General features: G+C 32.9%; 2 protein-coding genes and 1 pseudogene across 10 annotated transcripts; 1 reads left to right on the plus strand and 2 right to left on the minus strand.

Annotated features, from left to right (window-relative positions):
- The first annotated feature begins 3588 nt into the window (after positions 1-3588).
- Positions 3589-8163, plus strand: LOC111307629 (uncharacterized; annotated as a pseudogene). The gene is made up of 4 exons (XR_016331988.1): positions 3589-3758; positions 3942-5670; positions 6013-7076; positions 7827-8163. The product of XR_016331988.1 is annotated as an uncharacterized LOC111307629 (transcript).
- Positions 8164-8844: 681 nt separating this feature from the next.
- LOC111307631 (CBL-interacting protein kinase 2-like) lies at positions 8845-13917 on the minus strand. Of its 6 annotated transcripts, XR_016331989.1 has the most exons (3): positions 11268-11376; positions 11122-11180; positions 10649-10757 (listed from the first exon to the last, which is right to left on the minus strand). XR_016331989.1 is itself a non-coding variant. In XM_089751655.1 (2 exons), the coding sequence occupies exons 1-2, from the start codon at positions 13908-13910 to the stop codon at positions 8925-8927; spliced, it is 1440 nt and encodes a 479-aa protein (XP_089607781.1). In that variant the 5' UTR covers positions 13911-13917; the 3' UTR covers positions 8845-8924. The 6 variants fall into 6 exon arrangements, 5 of the variants coding, with proteins under 5 accessions (XP_089607781.1, XP_022761416.1, XP_022761414.1 ...); XM_089751655.1 differs by lacking the exons at positions 10649-10757; positions 11122-11180; positions 11268-11376 and adding exons at positions 8845-10304; positions 13851-13917; XM_022905681.2 differs by lacking the exons at positions 11122-11180; positions 11268-11376 and adding an exon at positions 11605-11721 and having other exon boundaries at positions 8845-10757.
- A 123-nt stretch (positions 13918-14040) lies between these two features.
- On the minus strand, positions 14041-18502 carry LOC111307632 (uncharacterized). Of its 3 annotated transcripts, none has more exons than XM_022905684.2 (6): positions 18405-18502; positions 17506-17616; positions 16199-16386; positions 15219-15416; positions 14620-14679; positions 14041-14346 (listed from the first exon to the last, which is right to left on the minus strand). In XM_022905684.2, the coding sequence occupies exons 2-6, from the start codon at positions 17609-17611 to the stop codon at positions 14215-14217; spliced, it is 684 nt and encodes a 227-aa protein (XP_022761419.1). In that variant the 5' UTR covers positions 17612-17616; positions 18405-18502; the 3' UTR covers positions 14041-14214. The 3 variants fall into 3 exon arrangements, with proteins under 3 accessions (XP_022761419.1, XP_022761421.1, XP_022761420.1); XM_022905686.2 differs by having other exon boundaries at positions 17811-18502; XM_022905685.2 differs by lacking the exon at positions 18405-18502 and adding an exon at positions 18223-18360.
- Positions 18503-19970: the final 1468 nt, after the last annotated feature.

A 19970-nucleotide genomic window follows, 5' to 3' on the forward strand; every position in this document is an offset into this window, starting at 1 on the left:
ATTTTAGTTTTAACAAATCTAAAATAAAAGTTATATTATTAAATAAAAATAATTTATTAAATATATAAATATATAAGATACCAGTACAGAATAATATTATATTATCCATCATCATATCTCTATTTAATAAAAAATTTAAAATTATATTTATTTTCGTTTTGATCCTCAAATTTTAATTAATGCTCATTTCATCTTCATTAAGATTAAAAATAGAATTCTCTGTGAAATTTAAATAAAATTAACATCTCTAAATTTCGCCGTCAATGTATTGAATAATAATTATATAAACATATAAATCCAAATGTAATGGATTTGTTTACTCCAAATCAGGAAAACGTTGGATCGGAAATCTGCGAAACACATGCTCTAACAATGTCTGGTCAGCTTCACCCCAAAAAGAGAACAATAAGTAGTTTTCATATATAGAATTTAACTTCTATTAAAATTTAATTGAATCTTCTTTTCCTTTTGTCAATATCTATATAAGACCAATTGAATTGAAAAAACCCTTTTTCATAAATGAATTTATTTCTTATAAATCTATGTTTGGTCACGAAAAATCTCTTAATTCTTTTGATCAAGATTTTTTTGCTTAAGCTTCTTTAATTGTATTTTTGATGTCAAAATTTGTGTGTCACATGACGGTAAGAGTTAATATTTATTTAACAAATAAAATCGATATATTGAATTTTATTTTATTTTATTATTTTTAATGAAAAATTTCATTCAAATAGTAACATTTTATAATATGATTTAAACTTTTATAGATATTAATCTATTAAGCAAATACCGAAAAAAATCATTGCACATGCAAAATTTTCAACGATTTAAGTGATTTTTTTCTTAACAAAAATAATCTTTTTTTGTGGAAATGCATAGTTTAACCCTATTTTTTTGATTAAATGTATGCATGTTTATATTATAATTACATTTCCATCAAGAACAAGATCAAAATGTGAAACCCATAAAATATCAAAGGGGAAAACAACTCACATCAATGTTTCCAAAATGTTGGATAATCATCGACCCCTACTTTCATTTGAAGCATTCATGTAATAATTAGTGTTACCCGCATCACTTGCAAAAATGGCACTTGACATTCCCTTGTGGTTTCAAGCATTTTGAATGTCATCTTCTTTGTTGCCAGCCGCAAATGTGTCTATCCTACTTCATGTACAACAAAGCATGACAAAATTATTGCTGCCTAGCTACTTGTATAAGTCATGAAACAAACAATCAAAGATTATGGAAACTATTTTGTATTGTAGTTAATCAATTGATATGAATGTTAAATATAGAAAGAAATAAGAGTTCTTATAAATTAACCTTCGTTTTTAGATGTTATTGTTATTTATTTTTTATTTTCGAAAGTAAATTAAAACAGAAATCGTGTTTGATACAAAATCAAGCAAAAATTTTTTGAAAAATTATACACATAATCGGATGTCCTTTATCTTAACGGTAATCAAAAGGTTTTAAATAAAACCTTAAAATCTTCTATTCAAATTTTATTATATATGAGTTTAATTCAATTTTATCTTAAATTTATCAATTATATGATGACGGTGTGATTTTATTTCATCTCATGTGATCATGAAAACTAACTTTATGTTTCTCTTTTTTTAAAGAAAATGAATTTATATTGTGAAGTTTTTGTAAAGTTTTTACAAGGAGTAATAATAGTAAGAGAAAAGTTACATTTACGTGCAAATTGAAAATCTTAAATTTTTTTTGAAAATAATTGAAAATCTTCCCAATTAATTCCAAATAAATCTTCCCAATAAGAAGTCCTCTGCATGTCCAATCCCAAAGATGCAGATCTAACAATGTAAGGGCCAATCCCTCCTATATATCAAACTACAGGCTGTATATCAATATCAATGTCACAAATGAAGGAATCGCCTGCCTCATGTCGTCCCCCAGTCAACCTCCACTACTGATCTCATCATCAAAACCCTACCAATGCATGCAGCATCGGTCATGAAAGCTAAGTATATAATATTGACCTTCAAAATCAGCATTTTCATCTGTGAAGCCAACGAAACGAGCCCTTGAATACAATCTATGCTTTGTTCATACCCTTAAAATTTGAGGTTAAACAGATGCATATCAACAACAACAACCTTTTTGAAATACTGATAAGCTGAGTTTCCCACATCTGTATTAGAAAACGCAGCGTTTGGTTGATTTCTTACACTCTTTCCTTCGTACATAAGCAAATGGCGGACAATATCGTGCTGGATACATATAGAAAAATATTCGTGGAAGCCATAATGTTTGGATATATATCCAAAGCCATCGATGCCAAGTGATTTGGAGCACCAAAATCAAACATTATCAATTATGTTCAAAATCATAAAAAGTTTATGTTGGACCTTTAAATATATTTATTTATATTCCATCTCGTTTCTTTTATTGTGAGACTAACCTAACGATTTATATATATATTTTGGTGTAAATATTGAATTTCTTGTATTCGTGTTATATATTATATGAAAATTATATATCATAATTTATATAAATATAAAAATATAAAATATATATTTGATTTTATTAAATTTACATATAATTATTATTAAAATTTTAAATTATATTATTTTTATATCTTTTTTTATATCATGCAACTATGATAGAGCACTAGCCAATAAGATCCGATGGGACTAAAAGCCCATGCATGATTCTTCCATTCTCAATACAACGGTCCACTTAGAAATTTTTTGGGCCTAAAAAACATAGAAACCCATTCATCATGGACACTTACTCATCCTACAAGAAATGCTCTCTTTTTTTATTATTATCTTAAAAGAAATGGTTTAATTTTAAGAAAATTATCTTATACATGAATAGTTACAAAATTTTCGATTGCACCATTACAATGGTGTCACATTTGATTATAATTAAAAAGATTAACAAAATAAAATATTATTAAATAGATATGTGTTGATTATATAAACAAATTCATGAATGGTATATATTTTTTTTACTCGAGTAGAAAGATATGACCATCCATATCTTTCATTCAAAAAAATTAAAACTTATATTTTTTGTTTGAGGAAAAAAATATATTTATGTTTAGATTTTATTGTGGAATCTCAAAATAAATAAAAGAAAAATAAAAGCCATTTAAGAAACGTTAATTGCTAAATGAATCCACTAATGATAGCATTATAATTATTTTTTATGAGAATGATAGCATATTAACATTATCCTCAGTAACACGAAATGCTTTTAAATTTTTTTTGCTTAATTATAAATATATAATATTAATAAAAAATTATTTTATATATTTTCACTAAAAATCGAATTAAAAAATTATTCCGTATCTTAGAATATATTTTTATTAATTATTAAAAAAATACATAAAATAATGCGAGTTGCTTTGCGATAAAAATAAATAAATAAATAAATAAATAAATCATAATAGCACATAACTACATCAATATCTATTATAAGATAAGATAAAAAAAGGACAATTAAAAAATGTTGATAATATATATTATTTATTAATTAAACCGACTATTTCAAAGAACCGGTCTAACAAAAAAGCCGCGTCAAGAAAACTGGATCAGAGGAATTGCTTATAAAGTTAATTTTCCTTACATTCTCTCATTTTCTTCTCCATCTTTCTTATCTTTTTTTTTTTTTTCACAAAATTTTCCATAAAAAATTTCTCACAGTTTCTTCTCTGCAAGAAGAACCCAAGAAAAGGCCCAATCACCGCTCCGACCCGATTCGGCTCCGGAATGGACTTTGAATCTGTAAGTTCCCCGAATCCCTCTTAGGCGTTCGATTGAGAATTTCGAAGGAAGCCTTTAAAAAAACCCTAATCGATCCATTTCTAGGGCTTTAGTTGTATTCTTGAATGTGTTTAATTGATTAAAAATTGAAATATTAACGCGGCGTTAGTTTTTGGTTTTTTATTTTGTTTTTGATTTTTGAAGGATTCGCGATTGTGAATGCTGGTTAGGGTTCTTGAAGCTCGAAGGAATCGCTGCTTTGAAATATATAATTCGATTTGGGATAAGAAGTTAGTGTTAGGGTTTTCGATTGTGGGACCTTGTTTTTTTAAAGGAAGAAATTGCAGGATTGGGGTTTGGATTTTTAGGGTTTGTTTTGGTATTGATTTTCGAAACGGGGAAGATAGGTGTGGGTTAGAGGATAATGTGTATACTGTGTGTGATTCAGAAGTGGTCTCGCCGGGTTGCCACCATGCTGCCTTGGTTAGTTATGCCTCTCATCGGCTTATGGGCCCTTTCTCAGCTTTTGCCACCTGATTTTCGATTTGAGATCACGTCCCCAAGGCTGGCTTGCGTTTTTGTGCTTCTGGTTACCCTTTTTTGGTATGAGATTTTGATGCCTCGGTTATCTGCTTGGCGGGTTAGAAGGAATGCACATCTCAGGGAGAGGAAGAGGTTTGAGGCTATAGAATTGCAGAAGCTTCGTAAGACTGCCACACGAAGGTGTCGGAACTGCTTGACTCCGTATAGGGATCAGAACCCTGGTGGTGGTCGGTTTATGTGCTCTTATTGTGGCCATATTTCAAAGAGACCTGTTTTGGACTTGCCTGTACCACCTGGTTTGGGGATTTCAAATTCTGGGATTATTAAGGATCTTGTTGGAAAAGGTGGGAAAATCTTGAATGGAAAGGGGTGGTCTGAGAATGGATGGATGTGTGGGCAGGATTGGTTGGAGAATGGCAACTGGGTTGCTGGTTCTGTTGCTGGGAAGCCTAGCTATTGGCGGAAGAATGGCACTGGAGTTTTTGGAGGAGATGAGGATTGTTTGGCAGAGAAATCTTATTCTGGCGTTGTTATTTTTGCATGCAAGCTGCTGACGTCCTCCTTCTTGAGCATTAGGTGGCTTTTGAGAAAGATTTTTAGGGTTAGTTCATCGAGTGATGATGCTTCATCTGATGCAGACCACAGGGGGATGTTGACTAAGATAAGTGAGAATGGTACAAACTTCCAAGAGAGCAGAGGAGAGAAAGCGCGTAGAAAAGCTGAAGAAAAGAGACAGGCTAGGTTAGAAAAAGAGCTTTTGGAGGAAGAAGAGCGAAAGCAAAGAGAGGAGGTTGCAAGATTGGTGGAGGAACGAAGGAGACTGAGGGATGAAAAACTGGAGGCTGAAAAAGATCACAGCAAATTATCACCACCTGCTAGGGAGAAAGAGATAAAAAAGGAATCAGAAAAGAAGCGTCAAGAGAGAAGGAAAGACAAAGATAAGGCATCTAGTAAGAGCAATTCTGATGTAGAAGAGCTTGAGAAGAGAGTCGGTAAGGAATCTGAACGTAAACGTGACACTGATAAGAAAAGTGAGCTTGATCACCGGGAACAACAGAAGTCTGGGGCAGATAATGTCAAGGGCAATACTCTAGAAACAGGACATGGAATGAAAAATACTTCTGCAAATAATTTTAGCCGGGGGAATGCTGGAACTAGATACTTCGATCGTATGAGGGGCACATTTTTGTCATCATCTAAGGCTTTTAGTGGAAGTAGTTTCTTTGGAAAGAGTACTAATACTCCTTCCATTACAAAAGAAAGCAAAACTAACAATTCTGTAGACCAGGTCCATACTTCTGTCCATAGGAGAGATTTCTGTACATCTGAGCGTGTAGCTGGGAAGTTGAGTATGAACGGAGATGATAAGAATGTTAAAGTCAACCACCCTGTAAGTTCTTTAACTCTGTTTGTTATTTGAGTTCATTGTTTTAGTAAATTAGTAGAATTCTTACCTTTTTATGATATGAAATAAATTTATTTTCTTTTGAATTTATCTCAAATGCACAACTACTACTAACTAGTGCAAATTACTATAGCTATTAACAGCAGCCATCAGCCAGATTCAGTGCTATATGAAACTTTTCTTGCTTTCCTTGTTAATTGAATTTCTGGAATTATTATGTTCTTATACTGTAGAATTTGATGGTTTCTTAAGGATTATGCTTTTTGGTGCATTATAACAATTTATCTATAAGAAAACAGTGTTACAACATGGAGCTGTTAACTGCAGGTGCTTTCAGAACCCCAACCGAGGGCACCACCTAAAAAATCTTGGCAACAGTTATTCACTCGTTCACCTTCTGTTCCTCCTGTCTCAAATGCAAATGTTATTAGTAGACCAAATACAAAGATTAATGCGGAAGCTCGGAGCCCACCATTACCTGGTCATTCCTCAGCAATACAAACATTTGATAATCCCATCAATTTTGGACTGCCCTCACCATTTATATCTACTTACCCACATGGAGCTCCCAGCTGTAGTTTAGGTTTCTCCCCTGCAATTGAACCCATTTTTCCTCGTGCTTCTGAAGGGTTTCATGAATTTATACCAGAAGAACCTGAACTTTTTGAAGATCCCTGTTACATTCCTGATCCAGTATCCTTGCTTGGGCCCGTTTCAGAATCGCTTGATAATTTTCAGTTGGATTTGGGTTCTGGCTTTGGAATGGATATGGGGATGGAAAGGCCTTGTGCTTTGAAGAATATATCTGCTTCATCTGAAATTAACAAGCCCTCACCTATTGAGTCTCCATTGTCAAGATTACGATCTGCTGATGAAAGGCATAACAATTCTAATTGGCTCCCAACTACCCCAAAGGCCCAAAATCTTCACACTTTTCCTGTGGATGATACTAAGGCAAATGAGAAAGGGACATGGCAGATGTGGAACAGTTCTCCCCTTGGTCAGGATGGTCTGTGTTTGGTGGGTGGTCCCACAAGCTGGCTTTTACCCCTGGAACATAATGGATCAAACAAGGAAGACTTTGTGCAACCCTCTACTCAGAAAACTATGGCATCGTTGTTCACAAAAGAGGACTTTATACTTGCTGGCACACAATCTCCTCAGAAGGTTTTTCTTGGTAATGGTCAGAATGGTGGAACATTCAGTCCTGTAATAGGTCCAAGTGATCACGATCCTTGGTTACAGAATGCTTTCTTTCCACCATTGTCTGGCAGTGATAACCATTTTCCTATCAAGCCTCAGGAGGAAATGAGTGAAATGAGTTATGGAAGTCCCAGTGGATCTGCATGTACCCATCCATTTGAACCATCTCCTGCAAATTGTTGGCCCAAGTGAGTGCATCTAACTCATATCCTGCCATTAAATGCTAACGTTTCATGTAGTTGTAGATGGAAAAGCAAGAATCTTGAATGTTGACTATTTTATTTGTTGACTCATTTTATTATTGATTTGATTATTTGAATGAGATATGTTTACTCTTGGCAGTTTAAGTTAGCTCTAATTGTCTGGAAGAATTGTAGTAGTGGAAATTATTAGTAGTATTTGAGGAATATAATTTTTTGTATCTTTTGGCCCTATCGTTACTCTTGGATTTGAAGTAAGCTATGAATGACAGAAACTGTAGTATTATGGAACTTATAAGTCTTCTAGGAGTAGAGTTCCTGCATCTTTGGCTTAATTGAGTTGTTAATACTTAATTATACATAATGCTAAATCCGAAACTGCAGAACATATGAGAAATAAAGCTGACAATTGTTTTTGGATGCTTGATAAGCATGTTCTCAAAAAAATTCATGATTTTCTTTTGGGGAAAAGGAGTTTGTCAATTTGTAGAAAATTTGTTTGTAGTAAAAAGCTGTGGTTGAAGGTGTCTTTGGAGTTGTTCGTGCTTGAATTGCTTTATCTTTATCATTGCTGAACTTTGGAGGGTGGTTAGGTCTGTTCATTGAATAATCCATCTGAAAAAATAGGCAGTTGTATTTGTGTCGCCTTGTTTGCTTAATGCATTTTCTCGGTTTACAATTTTATTCATAATTTGTATATGTTGTCTGATACTTGTTGGGCACTGTTATCTTTTGCAGGAAGGAGTGGGGTATGCAAGGTTCAGGAGAAGCTGTTGGAAAGTCTTCGGTTGCAAGGCCCCATGTTGGGGTTTTATTTCCCGCCTCAGATGTACAGTCACTTTGGTAATTTGATTGAGATAGGAAAAGAGTGACAAATTGCCAATTGGAGGGACTTTAAAATACATCTCTCTGTTTACACTTCTCAAGAGGGAAAACATATACTCTTTTGGGGGGGAGAATTTAGAATACTTGATGCATTGTATTTTCCTTCACTTCTTTACGAAGGAGATTAACGTTTACTTTAACATTAGCTTGGATAGGAAATACACGTGGCATGCATTCACTTGTGGCGTAAGGTAACAGCTAGGTAATCATACCGTTTCTTAATTCTTTTTAGCTTTTATAAATCTGCTGCGGGGGGGTATCCCCCTTTTGAGGTTGGATTTGTTCAATGGGCAGTTGGAAAGCTATTCCACATCTTGGTTGCTTTATCTTTTCTAAATCTTCAGCTGAATGGATGTCCTAAAGGTGATGATACTTGGTATGGCATGGCCTACAATGCATCTGTTTATAAATAAAGTCGCTTGTACTCAACACCTTCGCCTCTAATGCCCAGAGAATCCCACCCTAACCCTAATTGGGATGATCATTTCTCGTATCATTCAAACAATTTGTGTCTTATTTTATGTACATGTTGAGTGCGGCTATTGGTATTCAATATCAAACGTTTCTTCTTAGAAAAGGCAAATTGGAAAACACAATAAATGTAAGTTAAGGGATAACTGGCTATTTGATCTGAACTCATTGCAACCATAGAAACCAGAACGGCTCTGATTTCATGAATAACATTGTTTTAATCGACATCTTAATGTTCGTAGTTCTGAAGATTTTTGAGTATCGTCTTAAACAATGGTTTGTCATCTGCTCTTCGCTTTAATAGAAAACCAAGAGATTACCACAGAAGAATGCTTATGCATTAAACAAGCGTTTGCAATCGCGGGTGGTTCAATTGAAGTACATGTAGAAACGCATCAAGAACCAATACAAACACAGCTAATTATATTAATATTAAGGATAATAATTTCACGACACCCAAGTGATTTAACATAGTGAACATTATGAGCTGTGAGTTGAAACAACATGAACTGGTTGTAGGACAGGAGATGGCTGCAGCTCTTGATGCTCAGGGGGTGGTTGTTGCAGCTGCTGCTCGCCTTGCCAAGTCCAAACGATGTCACTCAGAGCTGGTCTTATGTCTTGCTTCATTACTTTTTGATACTCGAATGTATCTCCATTGCTCTTCTTTACCTCAACCAGATGGAAGAGTGGAGTAATTTCAAAGATTTCAGCATCAATGCCTAGAACACCCTTTTTGCCTTCTTTGGAGCCTTCTATTTTCAACAGCCCTCCATCTTTCTTCGTTATTTTCAGCTTTAGACTCTTAGCAATGTCTTCCAGTTTGGAAATGATGGTTGATGCAGCTTTGTTTGATGTAAATCGGATTTCTTTCTTTTGTTCTCTTTCCTCAAATAAACCAGACAAGTCAAAACCTGCAGAGAAGGATATGATATCAAAGGCATTCAAGTTGCAAGGCTTTGGCAACTCTTGCTTCTTCTCGACAACAGTAGCAGTACTCTCATTCAAATTAAATACGGTATCCGCATCTAATGCAGCTGGTTCTTTAACTTCAGCATCAACAAGTTTGGGTTTGGGGTCCAACCCCGTTCGGAACCAGGGATTCTCCATTATCTTGGCCAAGGATATCCTGGTACTTGGATTTGGATCCAAAATTTTTGACAGCAACTTGCGTACTTCAGGGCCGAACCAGTTAGGAAACTTGAACTCTCCTTTGCCAATCTTCCTGTACATTTCCATCAGATTTGAATCATGGAATGGGAGATAGCCAGCCAGTAGAACATATAAGATAACCCCACACGACCAGATATCAGCTTTGCACCCATCATAGCCTTTTCTGTTGATCACTTCCGGAGCAACATAAGCAGGGGTCCCACAGGTTGTGTGGAGCAATCCATCTTGTCGCTTTGATTCAGCAAGAGCACTCAATCCAAAATCTGTAACCTTAAGATTGCCGTGCTCATCCAACAACAAGTTTTCTGGTTTGAGATCCCGATGGTACGCACCTCTACTATGGCAGAAATCAACTGCACTGATTAGCTGTTGAAAATATCTTCTTGCAGCATCCTCTTTCAACTTTCCTTTTACAACCTTGTTAAAGAGTTCACCTCCTTTAGCATATTCCATAACAAAGTAAATCTTTGTCTTGCTGGCCATTACCTCATAAAGCTCAACCACATTCGGATGTCTTACTAGTCTCATAACAGAAATTTCTCGCTTAATCTGATCAATCATCCCAACCTTCAACACCTTCTCCTTGTCAATTATCTTGATGGCCACACTCATACCAGTTGTAAGATTCCTCGCATGGTGCACCTTGGCAAAGGTTCCCTGGCCTAATAATCTCCCTAATTCGTACCGCTGCATCAACACAGTCCCTTTTCTGTCCATTCTCAGTGAAGTTCTTTTTCAAACACAATAGAATCTAACTTAACAGCTAGTGCTATATACGTGATTTAGGCTATAAATGCAAGTGTAACCGACCTAAAGATGTTAAAAGCTCAACCATCTTCACAAACATCATGCTTTGACATGATATGTTCCCTTAAATTTCTAGCCACACAAGGCATCAGAGCATGACACCGCACCTGACTGTAAGTTAAATGTTGATTATCATTGGATACAAAAAAGGGAAGCTCAAATGAAGCTACTACTTCATTAACCTCAGATAGATGGTTCTCAGCTTTCAAGCACATCTTTCAGCATTCCCTGATTTCCTTGTGAACAAGAAAATACTCTAAACGAGATTAAACAGACCAGCAGAGAGAGTCGCACCGGGTTAGACCAAAGTTCACAAATAGACGAGTGTTTCACCTGGAAAAGGATTTTGAACAAAACCAGAGTCAATAACAATACAATTTACAAAAATTATGGAAATCTAAAGAATTAAAAACTTTATCAAATTGGTACTACCTAAAGAATCATACTCAGATCTAATTAAGAACATATGTCATGATGAAACACACAAAATAAAGAAAAAGCAATAACAACTCAGGTTTAGCCAAATGTTGGAGTTGTTTCTTTTTCTTATGAAGGTTAAGATCAAAGGCTAATGTCCCCTTTTGCCTAGATTTTCTTCAATCCTACCCAAAAAAAATTGAAAAATGAAAAAAAAAAAAACTAAGAGGAAAAAGGAACTGAATTTGTAAGTGAAACTGAGAGACAAAATCAAGCATACCCTTCAACAGAAAGATAAAGAAAACATCTTTAATAAAAGTCTCTTCTTTTTCTTTGAAACTGCAGCAAAGGAGAATCATTTGTTTACCAACATTATTAATTGAGTGGATAAAAAAGATTCAATTCCTGAGAAGCCTAGCTAGAAACCTGAAACAACCACCACTAGTTTCTTATCCTCAAAATCTTCACAGCAACCAAAGAAAAAGAACCAAATTTAAAGATTTCAAATCAAACTATGACAACCCAAAGTAACGAAATTATCAAAACAAGCCAAGCCAACAAAAATTAATCTGAAAAGTCGAGTTTGAAACTTGTACCGTCAAACGGGCAAAAATTTCTCCTTTTTTTTTTTTTTTTTCCCTCAGGAAACAAACGGATGCAGAAGTAAAGAGAAAGTAGAAAACAGCTGGCTATGACCCTTGGAATGGGTTTATGAGGTGTGTGATTCATTTTATAATACCAAAGGAGCAGGCAGCCTACCAACCTTATTTTAGCAGTGGAAAATTTTGATTTTATGTCTCAACTCGAATTCACCAAATGCCATTCACTGTTATTCAGCTTCCAAATAAAAACAATTGCCATTTGATTCTAATTAAAGGAAAATTCAATTTGGTGCGGTGGGTTTCTTATATATATATATATATATATATTCTCTCTTTCAGCTTTTTTTTTTATTTAAATTTAGAAAATCGGTTCAAATAACGAAGAAATGAGTTATTTTTTAATCATAGTTCAATTTTTATGAAAATATTTTAAGTGTAAAATCTTAAATTTATTATGTTGATATAAAAGATTGTATTTTTAAAACCTTTTCAAAAAGATATTAAATTTAATAAAAATTTGAGGATTTTTTATTATATAAAAATAATAAAAATTCATAAAATAAAAAAATACATATAAAATATGTAAATTATTTTTCTTGATTTGGAAGGGATGAGATTTCAAATCTAAAATTTTAAAGTTTAACTTAAATTTCAATATATATCAATCAAAATACTTATAAAATTAAACATAGATTTGCTGTTAACTTGTTTAATTAATTTTTTTGGTTAAAATTCTTCAAGTTTTTACTGAAAATCAGTTGACCTGTGTAGAAACATTTGAAAAAAAATATGTTGAAAAAAGGGAGCAAATTGGAATAAGGATATTTTTTTTGTGATCAAAAATAAATAAAACTAATTTTCAACGAATTTTCAACTTTGGGAGCCAAGCAGCCACGTGAAGCTTCGTGTGACACGGGGAATCAACAACCAACCAGAAGACGACACGTTGGAACAGAAATATCGCGCTGGGAACATAAGCGTATAGGTGCGACCTTCCTCAGGCACTGTTGTAACATGTAACCAGACGAGCGTCATTATTCATGTCAGACAACCTTCAACCTCCACTCATGACCATACACGTGTCCCTGAAAATAATCAGACATGATGCCACGCAACTCGGACATTTTTGTCCGTTATATTACGTGGTCGGATTTTAGTTTTCCGGGTCCCACGTTTGAGAGATTTCTGCTTTTTGTTTGTTTGTTTTGCAACTGCTTGTCAACATCTGTTTGTCATTTATATGATTGCTAATTTTCAATTTTAAGTCGTTTAAGAATGTTTGTTGTATGATTTTATTTTATTTTAATTGAATTTTCACTTTAATATTTTTTATTTATTTTAATTTATTATTGACAATAAAAAAATTGCATGATTTTATTTTAATAATTGATTGGGCGGTAATGATTGGATCGTTGCACTAAACCCTTGTCAAATTGTATGCAAAATTTAAGCTATGATTTCATCAATTTAATCTCTTTATGAGACCTCATATTTTTATCTCATAAATGTCATAAAAAATAATTTATTTAAAGTTGTTTATAAAATGAGACGTCATCTTTATTTTTTTCTCATAAATTTCATCGATATTATTAAATTTTAATCCCTCAAAGTTAATGTCTACCTACAAAAATGAATAAACGATCTTATACCTAATAATTAACAATTGAATTGTGATTTATAATCAAGAGCCATTCTTTTACTTATTTATTGAAATATTCTTTTAAAAAAAAATCATAAAAAAAATTACATTAAATATCTAAAACAGATAATTTCTCCTAATATAATTGACGCAGTCTAATAATCATTACTCTAGTATATTAAGATTATGTATGCAAAAATTAAGATGAGATATTTTATTTATTAGTTAAAATTATTTTTTTTAAATTTATATAATTTAAATTATTGATATAATTTTTAAAAATATAATAAAATATATAAATTTAATCTTATAAATTAAAAAAATATTTTTTATTTAAAAAAAATTAAATTATCTTATATCAAAAGAATGATAATTTTTTTTATAATCTTATCTTTCAATTAAATATAAATAAAATATAATATAAAATAATTATCATATTATTTTATCTATTATTTTATATATAAAATATAACCTAAATTAATTAAATGTATGATAGATTTCTATTCTTTCTAATCCTCCGGTAGGGAAATTGTTAGACAACTTAGTGTTGCGTTGTACTTGCCAAATTGGAACTTTATAAACGTGTCAATACGTTTTGCAGACAATATCGTACGATGAAGTCTGTGAAATGGACAAGGTTGGATAGTGGGTCTGGGTCTAAGCAAGGTTGACAACTAAAGTCTGTCGGTTTTGGTTTGCTTTTACTCATGTTTGGTTTCTACTTCGACCCGTCATTCCACGTGTATACATCAGTTCTGAACACTGAACAGCATGCATGATAAACGTGCCATTTGTCGTTTCATTGGCCAAAACTGAACCATTGCTCATTCACCATGTCACTGCTGTGGTATCACCACTCTCCTTGAAATTTCAATGGATACCAACATGTCAATGTTACACATGCCGAGCACAAGGTACTGTTTGTGTGTCTAACTGATTTTTCACGTAAGCAAAGATGTCTAAAATCCAAGCCCAAAGAATGCTTTAAGTGCATCAGTAGTAAATCGTGTCTTACAACCTATTAATATTGTAATTCTTATCCATGGTAACTTGCAAACCGGGGAGTGAAAGCCTTTTTATACTATATTACAACAACAGATCCTTGTGGTTTTATAGATAATTGAGGCAACAATTATGAATCTGCCAGTGATGCTTGCTTGGAATCGTTACAGGCATGGAGTATGGTGCATACATCAGTTGTTTCCAGAAAGTGCTCTGTATTTGCAAGGATCAGAGGCCCGTACTCGAAAACTAGCCTCTTACACTGACAAGAAAAACACAAGATAACAGATAAGAGTTATAAGTCGTCCATGGGAAGTAGGGGGAAATCAAGAACCAGGCAGGAGAGCAATGAATCAAATTCTATACATGGGAGATTTCTTCTTACATTTGTTAATGTGACCCTTTGACTCTTAAACACAACAACTTGAATAAAAAAGACAGTTACATTAAAAGTACCTATCAATGGAGATTTATAATGGATGCATAACAAAACTCAAGGTTAAAAGTACCAGCAAGTTTTTTTAATTATACTAACCTTGTTCACATAGTTCTGCATTGAATTACATCCCTTCAATAGGAGCTCAAGTATCTCCAGCTGGCATCGAGGCAGAAAAGGAGTATCAAATTAGCAATATTGCCATCTCTTATATTGCAAAAGGTATATACTGGTAATAATCCACATGATCCAGCTTTGGAAGCAGGCATACCATATCAAATATCTGGAAATAACACAGTATACTAGCAACACATCAACATCTCCACTCCCCACTTACAAACCAGTCCTGCCAACCCTCATGTTGTCGGTAAATACATTATATGTCACTGACATTGCTTACATTTTGGCATGATAACCCAACATTGCATCTATATTCTAGGAACATTTTACTGACTTAGAGCAGCTAAAAGGAAACTAATAAAAGAAAAGAGAATGCAAGAGAACCATCTACAATGCCACCCACAGCGCCCCACCCTCCCCCTCCATCCACTCCAACAAAAGAAGAAAGGAAAAGGTTGCATACATACTGATTCAAACAAAACAGAAATTCTGTTCGGGCATGAGGATATCCAATTATTCATAAGAGCAACCCTTGTAGGCAGACATTTATTTTTAAAAAAAGATGGAGTACTGCAAACCTGTGTATCAGGATCTTTCAACTTAATTAGTATTTCTGAAACAGCACGGTGGCACATGCCACAGCTATCTTCACGGATTTGTGAAGATATAAGTGCAACTTTTTGACAAAGGTTGACCTTTGTACAGAAATCTTCAGGCTGTATTGAAGAGATTTCCATGAAGAAGAGAGGAACATAATAGTCCACCAGTGAAATGCACTGTGAAGTACAGATCAGATAGTCATTTAGTATTTTTGGACTTAGGAGGAGAACAAAAGGAAAAACACCAATTTAAAAAAAAATAAAAATCCATGAACATCAATTGGGAAAATGATTTTCAATATTTTATGCTTTTAGGTTTACTGCTGAGTTGGCACTTAACCATCCCCTTCTGCCCCATAAAGTTTTGCTTAACTATACCTATGTAAAATATGTTTGATATTACTGCATGAGACTTAATGCTTATCGTACCTGTAACCTATTCGGCCTTAATTGATAAAGGCAGATTTACCATTTAAACTGATGTATCATGCTTCTGTAGTCAATGAATGAATCAAATATAATGATGAAAATTTCTGTAGTCAATGAATCTAATATAATGATAAAAAATTGACCTATACACGAATATATCCTGCTGGTCTTTCATTATGCATGAGGAAAAGATGTATATATATCAGTCCAATCATCTAATTAACCATGGCATGCTTCTGGCTAGACAGCCTGAAAAGTGGAATGTCAGCAGGTTCTGATGAATGGAACTCTACCAACACCAAACATTGAAAGAATTTCACCTATATAAAAGAGGATGACGAAAAACAAGAAAGCCAAGACTCAAAGAAGAAGGAAGTCAGTGGAGAAGGAGAAAGTTTTGCTTTTCTACTTCTACTTTTTCATTTCCAATTGGGGGTTGAAGGATGGAGGATGGACACAAATTATCTATTTCTAATTCACACCAGAAAAATTCAATAAGCCACCTCCATGCAACTAAGCTAGATGACTACCTGCTGCTCAAATGATGGTATACGGGAGCAGCTCTCATGAAGCTTCTCAACTATCTCAGTCTGTGTCTTGTTTTGTGAAAGGAAATCAATTGCCTCAGTAACAAATTCCTCACACAAGGTGCACACATTGTCATTCCGAGCAACCTTTTCTACTACTTCCCCATCTTGCCCCTGGTTTATCTGCACAACTGAACCAGGAATTCCATGTCATTACAGCTGATTATTTCCTCTCTTTCATTGAACAATCTTAGTTTAAAAAGTTAAACAATATGCAAATCAAATTCTTAATTGACAAAGGAAAGTATATGGGCATCTGAATCTCAGTACATAATCAACGAGCATTCATTTAGGGATCTCACTACCGTCAATGATCACTTTTGGCAAATGTGCCAAAGTTTCAAACATCTTCTAAATATGGAAATTAATTCATGATGCAATATGCAAGAGATACATTAACAGTTGAAGTAAACAGCCCAGATAATCAATGTCGGTGAATTAGCCTCTACATATTTTGAGGCAACAATCAGATCACCTTTGAGGATACAATTTTTGATGTAGTAAATTTTGTTATGTTAAGATTCTCTAATTCAAACAGCCAAAAGGTAAGAAGAAAGGTTATTGGAGATATTGTTTCACTGCTTTACTCAAATGTTATAACCAGAAGGAAGCAGTAACATAGGGTGGCAAGTTACCACATCAGGCACCCCATCTTCATACACCATATACAAAGTTATTTCACATTTGAGGTGCAAAAATCAGACCAACCATGTTGACCTGCACAACTAGCCTGAACACAAGCCATCTTTACCAAACCCAAAAGGCCTGCAGAACCCTTCTGAAACCCAACCTGAATTAATCCCAAAAGTGACCTAAAGCTAACCCAATATTATCTTAAAGGCCAAAAATTAAAAATGTTCGGAACATAGAAAAACCAAATCCAAACAAAAACTTGAACCAAGCCCTCCAATTGCGAGCTCTATCTCAAATCCCCAACCAAGTTTGGAATTCAGCTGCCAATTTAATCATTAATTTAATTCAAACATTTTCACAAGCAAGTAATTTAAGGGACCTTAGAACATATTCATCATGAGATTCAGATCAGCAATTATTAGGCAGTAACTTCATCTGAATATGGATAATTACTCATTAACAGAGTGATTCTGTGAATCATCTTTCTCGTCTTACCAACAAACAAACAAAACCCTCACAACATAAAAATTCACCCTCCGCCACTACTAGGAAAAGAAAACAAGAATCTTTAAAAACTGAAGAGAGACGAGAGATTACTAAAACTCTAACAGAATTACCTGATGCATCAGAGATTACCACCTCAACAACTTCTAGTTGTCTAGCATCACATGCCCAGCTAGCACCCAACACGAAAAGGAACAAGAACCCAAATCTCACATCCATATTGCCTGGAGTTATTAATTAAATAGCATGAGAATCCCATAATGCAAATTTAGAAGGACACTAAAAGGAAACAAAAATAAATGTCTTTTAGACAAAATTTTTAAACTATGTCGTGCCAGTTCTAAATGGCATCCAAATCACTTAAGAGCTGTGGCCATAGTTGAAAAGGGACAAATACCAATACACAAACTAAAATTACCCTTAATCACTAGCTATATCTCACTTTCCAGTTAATCGTTCGAAAGAACATCATACATCCGAGATAGCAAGAAGCCGGTAGTAACTCTAGAACAAGCAAAGTATTCTTGAGGCAACAGCCTCGATTAATCTTAATCTAGAAGAGAAAACCAAAAAAAATCTGAAATTATTCTTGAATCTTTCAAAACTCACAGATTATTCCAACACCAATAATTAAAACTTATAATACTTAACATATATTCTTGATTCTTTCAATACTAACACAAATACAAGATGAAACTAATCAAACTACTCAAAAGCAGATCAACATCAACATGATGAACAAAAACAATATTGAATCTTTCAATGATTAAATTAAAACATAACATGATGAACAAAAACAATATTAACAATAATATAGATGAAAGACAAACCAAAGTTTTTAACAAAGAAAAAGAAGAAAACCCATCAAAGATTTCTGCATAAAATTCAACAATTGAAACAAATTAATTGCAAAAAAGCCAGATTAACATAATATATATTTGGGGTTGAGATAAAATCTATGAAAATTGAAAGAAAAAAGAGAAAGAAATTGATTGGAAGCGAAAGCTTTTACCCTTGGAAAGAACGGTCAGCGCCTGAGAAAGATTGTATGGAAAGGAACCTTATTCCTTTTGAGTGTCTGGTTGGGCAAGGCGTTGAATTGTCGTTGGCATTGGCTTGGGTTTGGCTCCACCCTTTTTAAACTCATCCGTTCACGAGGTTTTGCTAAGCTGCGGTCTGTTACATTCTTTCCTAGTTAATCATTTGTTCCGTTTATTTCGTTACTGTTTCATTTTATTTTTGGGTTAAAATTTATCAATTTTGGTTTTTATTATTTTAAACATTTTATAAATACACGCATTTAGAACTGCTTCACTTAAATTTTTTAGATTTTTTCATATTTTAATTCATAATATATACAAAATAAAAAAAATTAAATTTCCAAAATTTTGATTAATAAAAGTCAAAATATGACAATTTAAGTGAATAGAAAGAATACTTTTATCTTCTAAAGTTCATTTTTTAATGAAATTGCAATAAGTAAAATATACATTTATGCAAAGAAACATTACTCAAATATATAATATAATTTTCATATTAAAAAAATTAATCAACAAATAAATATGATTAATATATATTTAGACATTGGATATTAATATACACATATATTATTTAATTAATTAATTAATTTTATATTATATAAATAAAAATAAAAAATATATAATAATCAAATGTGAGTTTAAAAGAAAGTTTATTTAATAAATTAAAATTTATCTATTTTTATTTGATAAAATCCAAGTTGCAATTTGAAATAAAAACACATTATAAGTGAGATTTTAAAATTTAAATTTATTAAATATTATTTAATTATATGAATCAATTAAAATAAATTTTAAAATCATAAAATTTACATACGTAATGTTATTTTATATTTAGGTGACTTGTCATTTCTATCATGTTACATTGGCTTTTTTTTTTTCCAATTAATCTATGAAAATAAAATTTTAATTTTTTAAATAAACAGAGACATCCTTTTCTTCCTCCGATAATACTAATGAGAAAAGGACAGCTACCTAACGTGAGAGTGACTTGAAGTTTGGACATAAGGACATCAATTTTTCGTCCTTAAAATTAAAAAAAAAAAGAGATGCTATTATAAATTTTAGCAATCTAACTTTGTGAATTACAAAATATTCATTTTTATAACAAATTTGTTGTTTTTATATCTCAAAATTTTTTTTCTCTTTTTTCCTTTTCACATTATAATATTTAACTTTAATATTTTTATTTTCATGTTTGATAAAGATTTGAACATATGTTAATATTGTTTGAATGTGGAACTGTTAACTTTAGAATTTAATTTTTATCAACTTCAAATACAACATATATATATTACTGTTTGATTTCCCAGATTAAACAAAATTTGAAAGTTCAAGCAATTCACACCAAAATTGGTGACTTGATTTCAGGATATTGTACCACAAAAAGCAAGAGATATTTGTTGAAGAATTTCTTGCAATCATGGAAGTATTCATCATGATGTTTATGAATCAGAATATTTCAGTTCTTAAGCTTTGATCATTGAGATCAGTAACTGCACCAAGGGGGCCATGGAGTTTTTGAAGCAGTGAATGAAGAA

The sequence above is a fragment of the Durio zibethinus genome, chromosome 22, assembly GCF_047325235.1.
Source record: "Durio zibethinus cultivar Kanyao isolate XHJ-2024 chromosome 22, ASM4732523v1, whole genome shotgun sequence".
NCBI lineage: Eukaryota > Viridiplantae > Streptophyta > Magnoliopsida > Malvales > Malvaceae > Durio > Durio zibethinus.